Source organism: Trachypithecus francoisi, unplaced genomic scaffold (assembly GCF_009764315.1).
Source record: "Trachypithecus francoisi isolate TF-2019V2 unplaced genomic scaffold, Tfra_2.0 Lachesis_group17, whole genome shotgun sequence".
NCBI classification, from domain to species: domain Eukaryota; kingdom Metazoa; phylum Chordata; class Mammalia; order Primates; family Cercopithecidae; genus Trachypithecus; species Trachypithecus francoisi.
Window position 1 is genome coordinate 23504109 of NW_022681462.1, and position 19850 is coordinate 23523958.

General features: G+C 54.7%; 1 protein-coding gene across 1 annotated transcript; it reads left to right on the forward strand.

Moving 5' to 3' along the window:
* Positions 1 to 747: 747 nt before the first annotated feature.
* On the forward strand, positions 748 to 19786 carry EMX1 (empty spiracles homeobox 1). The gene is made up of 3 exons (XM_033175072.1): positions 748 to 1461; positions 7439 to 7623; positions 16922 to 19786. The coding sequence occupies exons 1-3, from the start codon at positions 942 to 944 to the stop codon at positions 17087 to 17089; spliced, it is 873 nt and encodes a 290-aa protein (XP_033030963.1). The 5' UTR covers positions 748 to 941; the 3' UTR covers positions 17090 to 19786.
* The last annotated feature ends 64 nt before the right edge of the window (positions 19787 to 19850 follow it).

Here is a 19850-nt window from a genome sequence, read left to right on the forward strand (position 1 = left end):
TCGGCGGCTTCTTCCGCGCAGTGCCCCGTCTGGCCCCTTGTGAAGGCAGTGAACGTCCCCTTTCCAGAGCTGTCCCCCGTGACATCCAGAAAACGCGAAACCTCAGGAACAAGGCCGCAGCTTCAGACCGCGGCCCAGGAGGCCGATAGTGGGTGAGTGGGAGAGTCCCGGAGAGCAGGGGAGCAAAAAGCTGGTTTTCGGGAAAACCAATATGTTGGACCCCAAACATCCACCCTCCTCTCGGATCCAAGTTCTCTGAGAACTGAACCGATATCCTAGGACGAATGGGAGAGTTAGGCTGAGCTACACACCGGGGAGGCAGGGGTTGGAGTTTATCCCAAGGCCTTTCGGACGCCTTCTTCGGCTCCCGCGTGGGTTGAGACGGCGGCAGCGGCCACCAGACTCAGCTAAAGGGCGGAGTCGCGAGGAGAAGCCAGTGGCGAGGGGAGGAGGAGGCCTGGATCTCCCCGAGAAGGCTCCAGTCCAGCTTTTGCCTCCGACTGCGGGCTCCCTCCCCACCCGCAGTCCCTCGCCCCGCCCCGCCCCGCCCCCCACCTTGGGGCAGGTGAGCGGCGGCCAATGGGCGAGCGCGGGGCAGGTGCCCGCTAACTCGCGCCTCGCAGCGCTGGGCTGCTGGGGCCGGGCAGGGCAGTGCGGGGACACCGGGGGCTGGGGTCGGTCCCAGCGGGACTCCGAAAGGAGGGAGCCGGGCTCAGCCCTCGGGCCTTACCGGCAGCTCGTAGCCTCGCACGGAGCCCGCGCCTGTGCGGGCTTCTGGAGCTGCCCGCTCCGCCGCAGCTGCCGCCGCGCCTGGCTGTACGCTGTGGCCGGACCCCGCGCTCGCTCGCTCACACACCCCTCGCCGCTCCGCGCATCGCTCGCCCGCGGGGGCCGAGCGCAAGCGGGCGGGCGTGGGAGGTGAGGGGTGCGGGCGGGTGTGCATGTGCCTGGCTGGGTGCACACCCCGCACGGCGGCGGCGCCAGGACGCGGAGCGCTCCCCAGAGCCCGGCTGCCTCGCACAGCTCCCGCGGCTGCGACCATGTTCCAGCCCGCGGCCAAGCGCGGCTTTACCATAGAGTCCTTGGTGGCCAAGGACGGCGGCACCGGCGGGGGCACTGGCGGCGGGGGCGCGGGCTCCCATCTCCTGGCGGCGGCCGCCTCTGAGGAACCGCTCCGGCCCACGGCGCTCAACTACCCTCACCCCAGCGCGGCCGAGGCGGCCTTCGTGAGTGGCTTCCCTGCCGCGGCCGCCGCGGGCGCGGGCCGCTCGCTCTACGGTGGGCCAGAGCTCGTGTTCCCCGAGGCCATGAACCACCCCGCGCTGACCGTGCATCCGGCGCACCAGCTGGGCGCCTCCCCGCTGCAGCCCCCGCACTCCTTCTTCGGCGCCCAGCACCGGGACCCTCTCCATTTCTACCCCTGGGTCCTGCGGAACCGCTTCTTCGGCCACCGCTTCCAGGGTGAGTGCCCACGTTGTGCCCGCCGAGGCGGCCGGCCGGCGCCCGCGCTGCGGCGATGCGGGGGAGGCTCGGGGGCGCGTGGGGCCGTTCAGAAGTTACTGCCGGGAAGGCTGCAGGTCCGCGGAGGTAGATTCCCAAGCAGGGAACAGCCGTGCGGGCTCTACCCGCGCCTCTGCCTCGTTGGTCTCCCTCCCAGGAAAGCAGGTGGAGACCTCCAGGCTTTTCTAGAAAACATACCAGTTCGGACGCAAGCCCAGGCGCGTTGTCGGAGCCTCTACTGGCCCTCGCCACGGCCTGCCCAATTCTCTCTCCCGGCTGAGCCAGTCTTAGCCCAGAGTACAACTGCTCCCGCTCTCCCTCCACCCGGCTTGACCTGGCACCACGCATCGCTCGCACGTCCACCATCACCTCCCAGACTTCAGCCTTCGCTGGCGCGTCAGGGCCGGGGAAAGTCCATCCGCGTGCTCCAGTTCTGTGGGAAGCAAGGGCAGCGGGGAGGGCGAGTCGTAGAGTTAATGTTCAGCATGGAGGGCCCGGCTGTCTTGGGATATTTCTCAGCAACCTTGGCCCGACTTTTCGAAGTCACACGTGCCTCTCCTACCCAAGGTGGGGAAGGTTTGCAGTAAGCAAACTGGCTTGCGCCGTTGCTCGTCGCCTTTGGGAGGGAGCCTACCGGGCTGCTGGAGTACCGAGGACAGTTTTCCCGGGCAGGGGGCGGGGGCAGAGGGCTTTTAAGGTCGTAGCCCGTCCCAACCCCGGAGTTTGCACCCAGCAATCGGCTTGCTAATAAAGATCCTCCACTGGCCTTACACACACACACACACACACACACACACACACACACAGACACGTTTCAATTATTTGTCTTTCCCGGAGAAAAGAGAGTTGCATTTGTTGGAGTTCGTTTTCTTCCTTGAAATTTGTTGGAGTTTTTCTTTTCTTTTTTTTTCTTTTTCTAAATTTTATTTTAAAGAGTGGCCTTGATTTGTACAGTCATCACTTTAGTTTACAGTTTTATTTTGTTAGTGTAGACCAGACCGCAGCCTTGTGAGAAGGGTCTATGGCTCAGAGCTAGGTAACCCGGCTTTTAGAGAAACAAATGAAAGGGACATGGCTGGAGCTTCGGCTCCGGGAACTAATGCGACGGTCAGTAGTCTAGGTCTACAGTCAATTAGATGTTTGGCACAGTTATTTAGATAATAAAATGAAAATTATCTCTTGACACTGACTTTCACAGAAAACCGCTTTCCCGGGTCCCGATTTGTCAGGCAATTTTTTCAGTCCCACCTGGCCAATAGATCCTGACTTGGCAGATCCCACAAAACCAGAGAATGTAATTACTAGAATAAGAATTGTTGTGGGCAGCCTTGTCTCCTCTTTGAAGATTTCAAAGACTTGCCCAAATCCAAATCCGAAAAAAACAAAAATGCCTACAATGTCATCTGCCTTGGGCAAGAGTTTCTGCCACTTAAAAATAAATGTTTACCGATAACATGAGAATGTCTTCAAAATTGAGCAATCTACCCTGGTCCTCCGTGGGCTCTATCCGAAGCCTGGGTCTCAAAACCTGGCGCCCAAGGGCCGAGTTGTAGTTGGGGCGGTGTGTGAGCCCACCGGCGGGCCGCCGCGGCCGAGGGGCTGGCGGGTTGGAGGCTGGTGGAGGGTTAGGGGTTCGGAGGAGAGGGCGGGGCCGCTCCTAAGTCCTGTGGCCTCCAGGAGTTCAGCTTGTCCGGAGGCGGCATCTTGAGCCGCACCCTCGGCTTCGAATCCAGCCCCTGACGCCCTCCACACCGCGGTTCCCGCCTCCGGGCGCCGAGGGCCGGGGGCGCCTCGAGAAAAATCCAGCTCCAGCTCTGAGCGTCTCCAGCCAGGCGAGGCGAGGCGGATAAATCCTTCGCAAAACCCTCTTGGAAATTGCCGCCGCTTCCTGAGCCATCAGTCCCAGCGGGTACGTTATCGAGTTGCACAAACAGTTGAATTTTTCTCTCAAGAACCGAGTCTGGACGCGGAGATGGAGCCAAGTGTGGCTGCATTTTCGGACCCGGAAATCCGTTGGGTACTGAAGCACTTTTCGAACCCTGAAGCGCTGTGGCTTCGCGGTCCATCGTCGCCGCTGCAGACGGACGCGCTCCCGGCGGCTCCACGCCCTCCAGTCCCTGCCAGGCCTCGGGGCTAGGAGCCGAGCCGTCTCGGGCCCTCCGGCGCCGCGTTTTCTAGAGAACCGGGTCTCCGCGATGCTCATTTCAGCCCCGTTTTAATGCAACAAACGAAACCCCACACGAACGAAAAGGAACATGTCTGCGCTCTGTGCGCAGCGCTCGGGCGGCGCGGTCCCGGCGCGCAGGGAAGCGGCGTCTCCGCTAACCGAGGCGGTGGAAGGGGAAAAGCGAATGCGGAATCGTCCCGGACCCCGAAATTCGAGGCCGCTCGCGAGGCCCGAAGGGGAGGAGCCGGCGAAGACCAGGAGTGGGGCCGCATTTCGGTACTGTTTCCCCGAGATCAGGAACTTTCTAGGTCTAGGAGCAACGCCGGGAGGGGGGTGTAGAGACCCAACGTCCCGGGACCCGCAACGACAATGGGCCGGAGCTTCTAAGGTCGCCTTTGTTCTGGCAGGAGGACGGGGAATGAGGTTATCTCCGCCGCCTGTCCTACCTCTCCTTCTCCTAGCCCTAGGGCCCTCCGCCCAGCCGTCCAGCCCCAAGCCCCTGGCCGGCGGCGGCCTCTCCAGCGAACACTGCAGCTCGAAGACTGCAGTTCGGACCCCGGGTGCTTCGGATGCCCAGCTCCTACCTCAAGCCTCCTCATTCCTGGGAGTCCCTAGTGCTAGTTCCCAGCCATTGCCTTGAAGGGGCCCTAAAAGAGTGACTGTAGAAAAATCGGAGGGGTAGGGAGGCCGGGGGTGGGGGGAGAGGGGTATTCATTTCCCTAGCTCCAGGGAAGGCCATACCAGTCCCTTTCCACTTTGCTAACTGTCCTAGTCCGAAACTGACAGCCCGTTCTCACAGCCCGGAATTACTGCCTCCAAACAGGCCGCACTCCAGCCCCAAGTTTGTTCTGCCCTTGTGGTCCAGGCAAGGGAAACTGAACCCTTGGTAGGGGTGGTTCAGGCCTCCTTCCCACAGGTCGGGGGGGTGGGGGTGGGTACAGGTACTTGTGCACCTAAGGCATCACCCTTGTCTTTGCAGAAACATGTAGCAATTGATCTGTTTCTCAGGATGTTTGGTGTTGTACTGAACATCCTCTTTCTAACCGGGAAATGTACTTATTCTTTTGGAATTAAATAACCTGTCATCACTTAGCATCTTGACTCATCCTGCAGTCTCCTGCTTCTCTGTGATGGGGTTAGAAGGACCCCTGTGTTTTTGCACTTGCATGTAAATATACCCTTTAGGAGACATGCTATCTACCACAGCTGAACATGACAATGACCTGGGGCCATTTTCTCAGTAAGGTAGACCCAAAGCAACCTAGCATCCCCCTAAAATAACCAGACTTGAGGCAAAGGGGCATATATGTTGGGACAGAAGCTTGTTGCCTTCATCTTCTCATCTGGGTTTATAAAGACAAACACAGAGCACTCCATCACTCAGGTGACTGACATATACCACAGAATCACAAAATAGTCACTAAGTGACAGACACTGGGGCAGACTGCAGACCTGCTTCCTCAGCCCCACACTGCCCTTCACACCTCTGCATCCTATTCACACACACTTACTGGGCTTTCCACACTGCAGCCTCACTTCTGACCAACCTGGGCCAGCCCAGCAGCTGAGGCCAAACCCTGCCAATGCTGGGATGAGCTAGGCGTTCTCTCTCCCTCTCTGGTTCATTTGTCCAGAGGAAACCACTACTGGGACTTCACCCAGGTTCATAACAATGTTGTTGTTTAAGGCAAGTTATTAACATCAACAAGAAGCATTTGCTTTCCACCCACCTTTCCCTGGCCTACCTCACTTGGCCCCACCCCCAGAGACTTAAATCTTCCTTATTCCCCACCTGGAGCAGGCTCCATATTTTTCTGCTCTTTACTCATCTCTGCCAGACCACCTTCCCTGACCATCTGTCTATTCCACTATCCCAAGTGAAACTTCTCTTCCTTCAGTCGGATCCGAGGGCCCTAGATCTGCCCCCACTTGAATAACCAAATGGGGTGTCCCTCACCCATCTCCCTGTGATGTAGTTCCACCATTTTTGTGGCCACACAGATCCAACCAGTTGAAATTGATAAGATGACTGGAGGTTATTGACTGACCCCTCCCAGGCACTACCCCACAATCCTAGCAACTCTTTTCCACAGAAAACTCCAGCAAAAACTTTGCCTGTTTAGGTATCCACAGCCCAGAGACTTGGAGTAAGTAAGGTCAGGCAAGTTCCACCAACACAGTTACCTGGAGAGTTTTAGCTACAGCATCTCAATTATGTGCTTTTGCTTCACTTACATAGATGTTTCCAGAGATGAAAGATGTTAACTGAATTATCCAGGTGATTGTCTTAGAGCAAAACAACAGGTCAAATCAAGTCCAACCAGTAGCTACCTCTGAAGAAATTAATTGGATCAGTCAGTCCCAAGCGCTAATTCTGTCAAAATATTCCATCTAGGGTTCTGTGTTGTTGGTGCATCAGGAGGCTGTTATGTGCCCTTGCATGAGAATCCATGGGTGATTTTGTCAGGGCCTGTTTTGAGTCTTGTTAGCATGTGCAACCAAGCCAGAGATTGTGTGAGGGCCTAGTTGGGGGCCGGTGGGGGGGGGGTTCATTGAGACAGGGGCTGTGGGTAGAGGCTTGTTTTGGCATTGATAGTTTCTGACCCCGTCTCCCCTACCCCAGCTTCATCCAGTCCAGTGTTATCCCTTCCTCCTGCATGTGGGAGCTGAGTCCCTATGCTGGCCAACATTTGCTAAGGGACAGTCACACTCTAAAAATCCTATACAGTAGATGGGAAAAAAAGACAGTAGGGAGGCTGGAACATATATTTACACACGCCCATGCAGAAACCAATATATCTATATCTATATATATTAGAGAGAAAGATGACATCTAGATATTTATACACATGTTTCTTTAGCAAGGGACTATTCAGGGATGAAGCAGGGATGAAGCTTTTCCCACCAGACAGTACTTGGAGTCTCCAGTGTGTGTGTTGGGGTAGGGGTTTGGGGGCTTACTCTAGAGGCTGGGTCTCTGGACAGCCAAGGCCTGGTGGAGAGAGAAGTGGAGAAAGGGGAAGAAGGAGCCTGACTTTCCACTTGCAGGTGCTGCCTAGACCACTGACCTAGCCACTGGCCTATTTATACCCTCTGCAAGACAGAGCTAGAGCCTGCTGGCAGGAGTTTTTAATGAGCTGGTAGCCTGAGCATTCAGGCGCAAGACTAGTGCAAGCAGGTGTGAAGGGATTGCTCCTTGGATACCTGCTAGTTCTTGAATCTGTGTTTGGCAAGGGTGTGCCTGGCACGCCGCTGTCCCCCTTATCACCTTCCTGATCCCTGGCCCTGCCACTACCCTGGGTCCTCTTGGAGGGAGATGCTTGGCGACCAGTTAACTAAAAGCAAATCGTTGGGACTGGCGGCCAGGGCAGCGCCTCTGGGAAAGGGCGGAGAAAGAGCGCCAAGGGACTTTTCTTCGCCACCCTTTGGCCTCTTCCGCTGCCCCAGGCATTGTGGATTTGGGCTAGTTGGCGCCTTGTCCGGCCTGGACCCATCTCTTGGCCTAACAGAGGGATCTGGAGTGCTGTTATTCCCCGCGTACCCCCGCGGAGTGGCTCTCTAGTGTGGGGAGGTGTCGAGGAGGGGAGTGGACTTAGGGAGGGGGCGGCAAAAGGGCAAAGGGAGAAATGGCGTGTGTGTGCGTGTCAAGGAATGGAGAGGGCAGGGCGCGTGGGAGCAGGGCGGGAGGCCGGGCTCTGCCGGGCCCGGGCTCACGGCGCCCCTTCTCTCTATCTGTACCTGCGTGTGTTGCCGTCGGCGGCGGGGCCGCAGCCAGCGACGTGCCCCAGGACGGGCTGCTTCTGCACGGCCCCTTCGCACGCAAGCCCAAGCGGATCCGTACGGCCTTCTCGCCCTCGCAGCTGCTGCGGCTGGAGCGCGCCTTCGAGAAGAACCACTACGTGGTGGGCGCCGAGCGGAAGCAGCTGGCCGGCAGTCTCAGCCTTTCCGAGACGCAGGTAATCACCCCCGGTCGCGGCCTGCCCTGCGCCCGGAGTCCGGGTCGAGATGAGGGTGCGCGGGTGCAGGAGAGGCCCTGAGCCCGCCCCAGCCCAGCACCGCTGGGTTCCAAAAGGCCCCCATTCCTCGCGGCGCTGCAGTCAAGCCTGTCTTTAGAGCCCCTTCCTGGAGACTGCGTGCAGCCTGCTGAGGCCGCAGGACTTTTGTCAAGCGCTAAGGACCTAGCAGGAGGCAGAGTAAATGCAAACTGCATCCCGAGCCCGGCTCCCAAAGCTCCTCACAGAGGGACCAGGTTCGTTGGAGGAAGCGGGTCGCCTGGGGAGAGGGCAGCGCAGGCAGCACCGAGGCCACTGGAGCTGGCCCCAGCCCTGGCATTACTGCAGCCCTTTTCCCGCCACTATGCCCGGGCGCTCATAGTCCTGCGGGGAGCCAGTCCACACTGGCTTTGCTGCTGTTCCTGGGCAAAACTGGCGGGGCCTTGGCTGCCCACCAGCCAAGGGAGGGTCTGGGGAGAAAGCTCAGGTGTCCTCAGACTACCAACAGAGGGGCTTAGCCAGGGAGGGGCCAGCTCCTGCTTGGGGCCCGAGGGTTCTTCTGATCCGGCCCAGGCCGTCTGGTAGGGCTGTAGAAGCCACGGTGTGCGTGCGCAGAGCATTTGAGGGGCCTGGGCATGGTGGGAAATAGACCCCGGGTACGCAGGGGCTGCTCTGAATCACTGGAAAGGCTGTCGAATGCGAGAAGGAATAAACCCCAACGGCGTCTGGGCTTGAACTGAGTGAAATTAACAATTACCGTGTAGTGTTTTTGTAAATGATCATTAATTTAAGGGAAAAAATTAAAGAATTAGATGAAAGTTATAGGGAGGTGGATTTGGGTTCATTGTAAGTAGACTTTGCCATGAATAAATGCTGCCTGGGGATCACTGCATAAGCTCCTGGTCCACCCGGGTCCCACGTGTTGGAGTGGGGCTCAGCGACCCTCAGCCTAGCTGCTGCCCTGGAGCTGGATTTCAGGCTCTGGATGGGCCTTGCGTGCCTGCTGACTCCCAGAGTTGCGAGAGGCCGGCTCCATGGTCCCCCAGCTACCTCCCGGCTGACTTTTCACCTTCCGCTCCCCTTTTCCTCGTGGTCTCGCCCCTACTACACCATCGTCCCCTCCCAAATCCCGGGCAGTGAGAAGATGCCCGGCATGGGGGGCAGCCGGAGCCTCCCTTTAGCAGCCAAAGTAGGAAGGGGGCTTAGTGAGGGAGCCTAGACCCAAACTTCATCCCCAGCTTTCTTCGGCGGACCTCACCCTCTCCTCCTTTGGTGGCATTATTGGCATCTATTGTCATATCTGTCTGATGCCTCACTTAACAATCTACAGATCGCTCATGGGTCGGAGGCAGGACCCGTGCGTTTTCAGACATGCTTGCTGGGCTGTTCTAACTGCAGGGGAAAAGCTTACAAAACAAGAGTTAATTTTAAAAACGTTTCAAAGAAAGATATGTTTTTAAAATATAAGTTAATAAAATAACACTCCCTTTTCCCTCCTGGCAGTGTTTTAAAATTATTGTTTGAAACAAGGTGTTAGTTTAAGAATGGTGTTTATAATTAACCTCATTTAAAAAGTAATATTTATTAAATTTTAATTGCAGAAGTGTAAAAAAACAAAAATGGTTTTTAATCCTACCACCCACAGATTAACACTTGTTGAAATAATGTCATTGTTTTTAAACTTTCAATTTTTTAGCTCAGTGAGAGCATTTTTAATTAACTCTCTTTCAAACTGAACCTAGATGCCTGTCAATATTTGCTCCTAACAATGCCAGTTAGTAAACGGACTGATTGTTTCTTTCATTTTTATTATGAGACATTTCAAACATATATTTAAAATGAAACCAGATAGAATAACATAAATGTATCCAGCTTCATTAACTATCAAAACTTAGGGTTAATCTTCTTCCCATCTGTAAATGAGCTGCTTTTTGCATATGGTACAACAAAAAGAATGAGGGGAGGTTTTAGCCTGAGGAACCTCCCGTGGCAGCCTGTCCTTCCAGGTGAAGACCCTGAGATGGAGAGATGGATTGGGCAGAGCTTCCCAGGTGGGCAAACACCATTTTAAATACCTGCCTCCCTGCTAACTTACTGTGTAACCCTGGGCAAGTGACTTAACCTCTCTGAGCTCTGGTTTCCTCATCGAGAAAATAGGTTGTTTAATGACTAAAGTTACCTCATAAGAGCTCAAATAATATTAACCCCCGTCCCCCGTCCCTTTAAGGTAGTATGTTGGATTAGAAGCATAAGAAGATCCAAACCTGGGTGTCCTCTTAGTCCAATGTTTTTCCTGCCTTAGGCAGTTTCCATCATCAACACTGTCTTTCTGTTGCCCTCATAACTTATCATTTAGAGCCAGGCTATATAATTAACTACTTCTCTATCTACCTCTTGGTACTTACCAGGCAAGCTTACCTGTCATTTCCAGCTATCAGTTATTTGTCAGGCATCAGTCACCCCCATCAACCCCCCTGCCATGCATTTCTACTGTTAATATCTGTATCTGTCTCCCAGAGCTCTCTAATCTGTCCCTCCCCGTGGCTGTTTTACATCTAGCCATCTACTTCTGTCTGCTCTCATTAAACTACCTCCCCAAAACTGGCTAATTTATATTTCTGATTTTCTATTAATTATATGTTCTTCCTAACAATAAGAACTATTTACCCATTTGTTCATTATCTTTGTCATCTACTTTACCTTCCGTGTGTCCACCGTTCATCTCAAACTTCATCGAGCTATTTAGCAACTGACAAACAGTATATCCATATGTCTGGTAATGGTTATCTATTATCTTATTAGCTCTGGCTTTGTCTTCTCTCTGGGTCTGGGCCTCGTTTTCTGTAACTGTGAGATTGAATGACACAAATTCCAGGGTTTTTTCTAGCCCTGAGTTTCTGTGGCTCCTCTACATTCTACTTCTCTGTGTTTCTGTATACTCCCTCCTCCACATTCTCAGAGCTCACCACACAACCCCTGCCTATCATGATTTGCATCAAACTTTGTTGTTATTACTTAATTATCTGCCATGTCCAAACGTCAATCTGTAGACCAGCAGCATGCATCTCTCAGGGAGATCTTAAAATACAGATTCCTGGGCCTCATCCAGGAGATTCTCTTAGGAAGTCCAGGATAGGGTGCAGGAAAAAGTTTACAAACAGTTCTTTGGGTGATCATGATGAGTAACAGGCCTGAGCATCTTGGCTCTGGGAGGCAGAGGCCAAGCCTGTCTATTTCTCACAGGGCCCAGCTCAGTGCCTGGGATGGAGTAGATGCTCAATAAACATGTATTGAATTAATGAGCACATTTCTCTTTGCCCATACAAATACACACTAACTTTATCAATCATTCCCCTTGCTCTCTGCTGTCACTGCTCCCTCTCTGTCCCTCTCCTTCTATCTTTCCCTTGTACTTTCACACCTGATTGTTGATTTAAATTACGCATATACCAGTTTGTGGATAAAACTTCTCGAAGGGTTACTCAGATCAGTATGTGAGTGAGCTCTTAATCCAGAGCTCAGAGGTCCGTGCACTCCCAAAACTTCAGCCGGGTGCTGGGACGTGGGCAAACTGGGTGACTATATATGTTTAGTGGGAGTGGGGTATTTGTCCTGGGATAGCCAGTGCCTCAATCTAGGAGGTGAGGGAAGAGCCCTGGGCAAGGGCTAGTTCTCCCTTCAGGTTCTAATGACTTGTTCGTCACTGCTTCGGTGCCACCCTGTAGTATGACCAAGAAGGTACCAGTCTAAGCTTCAGTCCTGGTGGCTGGTTGGGCAGACCTGGGCCTGGGTCATTGCAGAGGCTCAAGTTTAATAAGTGTGTGTAATGGGTGTGTGCAACATGTGCCTGCCCACCATGTGGGGCACCAGCGGGCTTCATGTGATTGATGCCCAAAGGTCAGATGATAGCATAGGTACACATTGGATGCCATTAGGCAGTCACATGACATGGAGTGCAGCTTGCATGCTTCAGTGTGTGTTTGTGTGTGTCGGGGGTAGGGGTAAGTTAGTTTTAGGGGGAGTGAGAGAAAGCACCTGGTTGCTCCAGGCTGATCAACTGGTCAGTGTTTCCAGCTACTCCTTCTGCTCTGAAGAGATCAGCAGTTGTTTCTTGACCTTGTCTGGGTTAGAGTTTAGCTGAGCGGTGAGGGCAAAGGGTACAGAAACGTGGTCTGTGGCTCTGAAGATTGCTCACTGAGTGATGAAGGCTAAGTGCCAAGCTTGCACACTTGTGAAGCATGCACAGGATGAATGACTAGGGTCCCCTTAAGGTCACAGCTGTGGGCTGAGGGGTATCAGGATAGAAATGCTTGAGAAGATGGCTCTGGGAGGCCTCAGACCTGGAAGGCTTGGGGGGATGCTTAGGATCCTACGTTGGAGGGAAAGAAGGGGAGGGTTTGAGGCAGGCAGATGAAGATAGAGCAGGAGCTGTCAAGACCAGCCACGATCTTGGAGTCCAAGGCAGGGAGATCTTGGGAGGCAGGAGTTACAGTCACCTGCCTATGGCTTTTTCCCCTCAGAGGCATGGAAAGGAGGATTTGGGGGGTCCTTTCCTGCTCTGGAATGTTCTGCCCTTAAAGGGATGGACAAGAGGGGGATATCCAGGTGACCTGAATTTTAGGAAGAAATCAAGAGACATTTGTTCCTAGCTCACGGTGTGTCCATATCTCTTGTCTAAGTCTTGGCTTTTCTTCAAGAACTTCTGCATCTCATGTTCTAGGAGTCCTGTGTGGGAGGATGAGGGGGAGATAAAGGAGATTAGAGTGGTTCTGTGAGGAGCTGGGACTGGGGACATGTCCTGAGGTAAATCTTATGATGTCTCCCTGAGAGAGAGAGAGGAAGGGTCCAGGCTGGGCTGAAAGAGGAGGAGACAGGGAGGTTTAGGGAGATTATGGTTATGGTTGGTGGGGAGCTGGAGGTGACCTCAGCTTACTGGGGTGAAGGTTGAACTTAGCATGGCATTGGGCTTGACCTCGAGAGTGGGAACAGCCCACATGATCAAATGATAGGAAATGGGTCCCCAGGGAACAGAGTAGGCTGAGGGGCGACTTGATTGATGTCTTCAGGCTCCTGTCCATTCTGGGATATTTGAAATCTTTGACAACAGGACACTTACTCACCTGAAAGTGTGCAGGGGCCTGGAGCCACAGACCTTTCCATTTGCAGGAGTGGTGAAAAAGAAGGCATCCAGACCTCGTTCATTCAAAATAGATTATTCCAAAGTAAAGTCTGATTAGTTCTGAAATATTGGCTGGAGCTGTAGTTTGCTTGTTTGTTAGTTCATTTTTCCCTTTGTTCTTGCATGCATGTCTTCATTCATTAATGCATACATTGATCAATCCTCTAGCAAATTGATTCATTCATCCATAGCAGTTTCACCTTCTTCGTTCTGCCTGACTCAAGCCAACCCTTCTTCCGCCCAGCAGTAGGTCTCCCTCCTCCAACTTCCCCTAAAAGTGGCCAATCCAATTTACCATGTGGAATATTAAAAACTGGCCCTCTTGCAAAAGTGTCCACAAAACTAAGAAAAAGATCCCGTCTCTCTATCATTGAGCACTTCTCAAACCCTTTGCTGATTAGAATTCTGCCCCTCTTCTATTCATTTTCTCCTGTTTTCCAGGTCTGGCCCAGGTACCTCTTGCCTAGAGCATAGGCCTGTCCAGCCAGATGACTATATATGGAACATGTCCTCTGGGCAGGGCACTGGGACTAACATACCACTTTGGTTCTCCAGTCTCAGAGTCTGGTGAGGAGATAGATGTAAATAAGTAAATTAGTGCACAGTGGGAGTCACTGTTACTGAAACTGGGAAGAGGTACTAAGGAACTATAGGCAGGTGATGGGGCAGGCCCATCAAGGAACATCAGGTCAGTGTCTTGAAGGCTAAGGAGATTATTCCAGGTTAGGTAACTCAGGAGAACAGGGACTTTCGGAAGGATCTGGCCTCTGAGAAACTGAGACGTTCAGTGAAGTGAGGACTTGGGAGACCACAAGGGACCTCTTGCTACAGTAGAGAGGTCAGAGTGGGCAAGGGGTCCTCCAGCCAACATTCCAACTGTACCTTGGGGCTTAGAGAGAGGTGAGTAGTGTGTTTGTGTTGGGGATGGGGAGGCATGTGCAGGACAGATCCAGCCTCCAAGCCACACCGTATGATCCAGTTCCTTTCCAGGGCCTGTGTTCTCTAGGGAAGGGGGTCTGGAGGATCCAGAGTTGCCTGTAGGTTGGAGAGGTCATGAAATGTCACTCTCATCTCCTAATACCCTCAGAGCCTACTTCCTTTTCTTTTACCAAGTAAAAATAACTACCATTATCAATAATCTATTAAGGAAAATTCAGAAAAGTACAAAGAAGAAAGAAACATCACCCACACTTTGGGTACATTTCCTTCTAGTCTTTTTTCCCCGTGTGTAGATTTTGTTTTTCTATGGTTATGATCATATCGTGCCAGCCCTGTGCATCCTGGCGTTTCCACTAATGCTATGAAGTCATAAGCACCACCCTGTTATTGCAGTCTTTGTAAACAGCATCTGGACACTCAGCCCAAGGCTGTTCTCCGGAAGATGGCCAGGCTGCACAGGGAGAGGGTTTATGTCCCTGCTTCTAGAGAGATGCCTACTTGACCCCAGTATTTTTCATGGAGAAAATACGCAGAATCACCTTTCACTTGGGTGCCCTAGGAAGCTGCCTCTGGCCTATCCTGTGCCTGAAGTCGCCATCAAAAGCTTTCCTTCTTTGAGCCAGTGTTGCTAGACAAGGGCAGCATGCTGGGCCCATCCCACTACAGGCCAATGTGACCGTCAGTCTCCTTCCTGAAGGACACTTGGAAATGCGTGTGGAAGGAGGAAGGTACAGAAAAGGGCCCTTGGTCCCTGGTACTGCCTGCATCACCTGACGGTCACCTTCGGCCAGCCCACTTGGGCTTCTCAGGAATGACGCCCCGGCCCTGCATCCGGCCCTGAGTCACGCGCAGGAGGCAGGGTGAGCTCACCCGCCCACTGGCTGGCACAGTCACAGCAGGCTCCAGGGTGGGGGGCAGGGGCCAGGCTGCTGCCAAATGGTTATGCTGAGAACCACCCAGGGTCCAGGTGGCCCTGCGCCCAAAGATAGGTGGGCTTGGAGTCCAGCAGCCTGTGCCCAGAGCCTCCGCCATCCTCCACGGCCGGCCTAGGTGAGATATGCAGGCTATGGGTTTGGAAATGAGGGGAGAATCCCCTTGCCCTCACTCCATCCATCGAGGCCGGGCACCAACCCTTCCTGGGCCAGCTTTCCAGCCCCTGGCTGACTGCTCTGCAAGCACTCAGTGCCAGCTACCCCCATCCCCGTGCCAGTGCTCTCAAACCAGAGCGGATGGCACAGTGCAAGTCCTGGCAAGAAGAGACTGTGAGGGGAGGTCCTGGGGTAGGTGGGACAGAGAGGACTGCCTGGGAAGGGTGTAGGGGCAGCACCTCCTGGGCATGAAACCATCTGCAGGGCACAGGGGCCAGGTCTGCCTCTGGATGCACTGCTTGGCCTTGTGGCTAAGGCCTGTGCTTTACCCAGTTCTCTAGGAGCAGGGCCTGGACCTAGCAGTCTTTCTGAGGCCTGCCCTCAGCCCTGCCCAGGGTTCAAGGATCTCCCCTCAGCATCATTGCTGCTGCCAAAACTAAGAGGCTACCCACCATTCCTCACCCGCAACGCTGCCACGCAGCACCGTCTGCACAGCTGCAGTTGGCCACACCTACTTGCTTTTGAATGTGCTGTCATTTCCTGGAAACCGTCCGGGCCTTGGAGCCTGCCCTCTGCACCTCCTCCCCCCGGGGCCCTCTGGAGCAAGAATCCAAGAGGTGCCCTGGCGCTGCAAGAGTCCCCAGAACATTTCTTCTATGCATGAAGGACTGAAGCCCCGAGGGGGAAGGGACTTAGCTGAGAATCAGTACCCAGGATCCTCCTGCCAACACTGAAGACGGTGTGGGTCTGGCCTGACTCTGCAAAGCCAAGTGAAGAACCACAGAGTCAGGGAGAGTTGACAGATGAAGGCTTTCTCCACAGCCCACAAGCACTAAGACCAGCCCAGGAGCCAGGACAAGCCTCCCAGATTATGCATGAGAGGACATTAAGGGATGTGTCCTGGACACTGAACAGATACTGGAGGAGGAGGGAAAAGAGGCTTCCTGGAGGAGATGGCTTAGAACCATAGACCTGTCCTCTGCCTCATGCATCCTCCAACATGGAGGATGGTTGTCCAGTTTCTGTTGGAACCCCACCCCGTACCTTGCCAGGGCTCTCACTGCCAGACACAGAAGAGGGGGCTCCCTGGGTTCAAAGTGGAGCTCGCTTCTGTCCCCTGGGCTTCTCCTGACTGTTCCTTGTGTGACCTGTTCCCACATCTGGATGGGCTGCAGGAGCCAGTGCTGTGGGGACAGAAGGTCTAGAGCTGCCCGTGAAGGGCAGAACACTGCCCTCAGACCCGCCTCCTCCCTGTCCTTGTCTGTCCAAGGAGAATGAGGCCTCACTACCCTGAGGAGCTGGCACCTGAGGGACAAGGCCCCCCACCTGCCCAGCTCCAGCCTCTACAGCTTCACTTCTGATGAGGGGTGGGAGAGAGCTACATGAGGTTGCTAAGAAAGCCTCCCCTGAAGAAGGAGACCACACAGTGTGTGAGGTTGGAGTCTCTAGCAGTGGGTTCTGTGCCCCCAGGGGTAGTCTGGCTGTCCAGGCACTGCTCTTGGTATAAACACCACCCCTGGTTATGAAACCATGCCCACTCTGCCTGTGTATGGGAAAGAGCATGGGGCTGGCCCATGGGGTGGTGTCCACTTTAGGCCCTGTGGGAGCTCATGGGAACCCACGCAGTGGGTCATAGGCTTCCTCATTTACTACTCACATCCACTCTGTGAAGGAGCGATTATGATCTCTCCCCTAGAAACTCGTGGAGTCCCAGGTCTGCCAGCTTCCAGAGCCTGCGCTCCTCCACCTTGGCTTGGCTTTGCTGGGGCTAGAGGAGCTGGGATGCGCAGCAGCTCTGTGACCCTTTGTTTGAGAGGAACAGGAAAAACATCCTTCTCTCTGGCCCACTGTGTCCTCTTCCTGCCCTGCCATCCCCTTCTGTGAATGTTAGACCATGGGGGCAGCTGGCCAGAGGGGACCCCGACCTGGGGGCCCTAACCCTATGTAGCCTTGGTCTTCCCATCAGGCTCTCAGCTCGGCCTGAGTGTTGAGGCCCCAGTGGCTGCTCTGGGGGCCTCCTGAGTTTCTCATCCGTGCCCCTCCCTCCCTGGCCCAGGTGAAGGTGTGGTTCCAGAACCGGAGGACAAAGTACAAACGGCAGAAGCTGGAGGAGGAAGGGCCTGAGTCCGAGCAGAAGAAGAAGGGCTCCCATCACATCAACCGGTGGCGCATCGCCACGAAGCAGGCCAATGGGGAGGACATCGATGTCACCTCCAATGACTAGGGTGGGCAACCACAAACCCACGAGGGCAGAGTGCTGCTTGCTGCTGGCCAGGCCCCTGCGTGGGCCCAAGCTGGACTCTGGCCACTCCCTGGCCAGGCTTCGGGGAGGCCTGGAGTCATGGCCCCACAGGGCTTGAAGTCCAGGGCTGCCATTGACAGAGGGACAAGCAATGGGCTGGCTGAGGCCTGGGACCACTTGGCCTTCTCCTCGGAGAGCCTGCCTGCCTGGGCGGGCCCGCCCGCCACCGCAGCCTCCCAGTTGCTCTCCGTGTCTCCAATCTGCGTTTCTGTTTTAATTTATTTTCCAGGCACCACTGTAGTTTAGTGATCCCCAGTGTCTCCCTTCCCTATGGGAATAATAAAAGTCTCTCTCTTAATGACACGGGCATCCAGCTCCAGCCCCAGAGCCTGGGGTGGTAGATTCTGGCTCTGAGGGCCAGTGGGGGCTGGTAGAGCAAATGCGTTCAGGGCCTGGGAGCCCGGGTGGGGTACTGGTGGAGGGGGGCAAGGGTAATTCATTAACTCCTCTCTTTTGTTGGGAGACCCTGGTCTCTACCTCCAGCTCCACAGCAAGAGAAACAGGCTAGACATAGGGAAGGGCCATGCTGTATCTTGAGGGAAGACAGGCCCAGGTCTTCCTTAACATATTGAGGGGTGAGAATCAGGCCCAGGTAATTCAGTGGGAGACAGAGAGTGCTTCCCTCTGCCTAGAGACTCTGGTGGCTTCTGCAGTTGAGGAGAAACCAGAGGAAAGGGGAGGATTGGGGTCTGGGGGAGGGAACACCACTCACAAAGGCTGACGGTTCCAGACCGAAGTCGTGGGCCCACCAGGATGCTCACCTGTGCTGGGAGAACCCCTGGGCAGGTTAAGACTGCAGAGACAGGGCTTAAGGCTGAGCCTGCATCCAGTCCCCAGTGACTCAGGGCCTCCTCAGCCCAAGAAAGAGCAACGTGCTGGGACCTGCTGAGCTCTTATGTTCACCTGCCCTTCTGTTTGTCCCACTTGTCAGGATGAAGGTTTCCTGACAAGCATATCTGCATTCCTAAGTCTTTCCCTTACGACATCCAGACCCCTCTTTCTTCTTCACCTCCCATGTGCTCATGAAACCTCTGCTCTTTGGCCTCCATGCCACCATTCTGCTGGTGCTGACAGTCACCAACTACAGTCACTGGCCACTCCCTTGTGGCCAAACTCAACCACTTCCTGTCTGGGTTCACCTGCTCCCCGATCTGTTGGCCATGCCCTCCTGGATTCTCCCACCCTGCTCTGCTTTCATTTCGGTAGCTCTGACTCCTCCTCCAGCCTGAGCTCATTCAGTGTCATCCATGCCTTGTCACCTCTGGCCACACCCAGGTCAGTCCTTGCTCTCCCTGCCTCCTCATTGTGCCCTCTGCTTCGGGGGCTCACATCCACTTCCAGGACTTCTCTTTGGCTCCCTGGTCTGTCTTTAGCTGACCTCTGCTGAGCTGCAGACCCATCAAGCCAGCTGCCTGGTCTACCCCCTGCCCTTCAGCACCTCAAAGCCAATACATCCACAGCGGGACTCACCTCCCCATCTGTGCTTCTCCAGGATCACCCACCTCGGCAAAAAGCATTAGCCATGTACACAGTTTCCCAAGCTACAGGAAACCTGGGAATCTTCCTCAAGCTTCCTCCCCTCTTCCCCAGCCCCATCCATTCCCATCTGGTGGGTTGAGTCTAGACTGGCTTCCCAACCACACCTCCCTAGTGCAGCCCCCCCGCTGCCCCCCTGTCCAGCTCCTGCCAGTGGCCTGGCCTGGGCCCTGCTCCTCTAGGGAGATTTCTGTGAATGTCAAGGATGAGGCCCACTTCAAAGGAGGCCCTCCATGCTGCAGCTAGATTTCTCTTCCTTGCACCCAAACAGGGCAGAGTCACCCCCTTCTGAGCCCCTCTGCCTCTCTTCTTGCCTTGCTCCTGGTACCCTTTGCTTCAGCGTCCCCATCCCTGTCCCTGAGGGAGCCACAGGTTTTCCCTGTGCTGTGCCTTCGCTCATGCTGTTCTTCCCACCTGGAATGTTGGGTGCTTGATCAATGTTGAACTCACTGGAAAGATGTCAGAGGCCCAGCCTTGCTGCCTGGGCCACATGCAGGGATCCAAGCACATAAGGTCGTTCTGCTGGGAGCACAGACCCAGATCCCACTCGCACTCTCAGTGTCTCCCCTCTGCCTCTGCCCACCTCACTTGTGTCCAGTCAATGCTAGAAACCAAAGGGCTTTGTCCCATCCCAACACCCCTCTCCCTCCATCAGTCAGGAATACATTCTGCGCGTCTTGAAAGTCCGAATCCAGATTAACCCACGTGGCGACCCTCACTGCCAAGCAGGTGGGATCACTTCTGGGAGCACACAGGCCCAGGTGTGGAAGGAAGGTGGGAGGAAGAGTCATCCTTTTGGCCCCAGTGGGGGACAGAGACAAGGGTGAGCTGTTCCTCTCAAGATCCTGCCTCACTTGGTATGGGGAGGGGGTCCAGGAAGATCACAGCAGAGCACCCCCTGTCATCCAAATAAAGGGTTGGAAGGGATCCAAGGAAACCTGCCAATCTCCCGAGGCCAGGCCTGCGGGGGGCGGGGCGGGGAGTCCCTGCCGCACTCCCATCCACCCCCCATGTTGTGCCTCTCCCTGCAGACGGTAAATATTGGTGTTGTGACTTCATTAATAAAGGCTTCTGTGAGCCTGAAAAACATGGAATCAGGATGAACTATTTTCTGAGCTGCGGGCTTGCCAGGTTTGCTAATTTGGGA

Coding starts and splice junctions, on each gene's coding strand:
- EMX1 (XM_033175072.1), top strand. CDS start 942: ATGTGCCTGGCTGGGTGCACACCCCGCACGGCGGCGGCGCCAGGACGC. Junction 1,462..7,438: donor CTTCGGCCACCGCTTCCAGG/GTGAGTGCCCAC, acceptor GCGGGGCCGCAG/CCAGCGACGTGCCCCAGGAC. Junction 7,624..16,921: donor TCAGCCTTTCCGAGACGCAG/GTAATCACCCCC, acceptor TCCCTGGCCCAG/GTGAAGGTGTGGTTCCAGAA.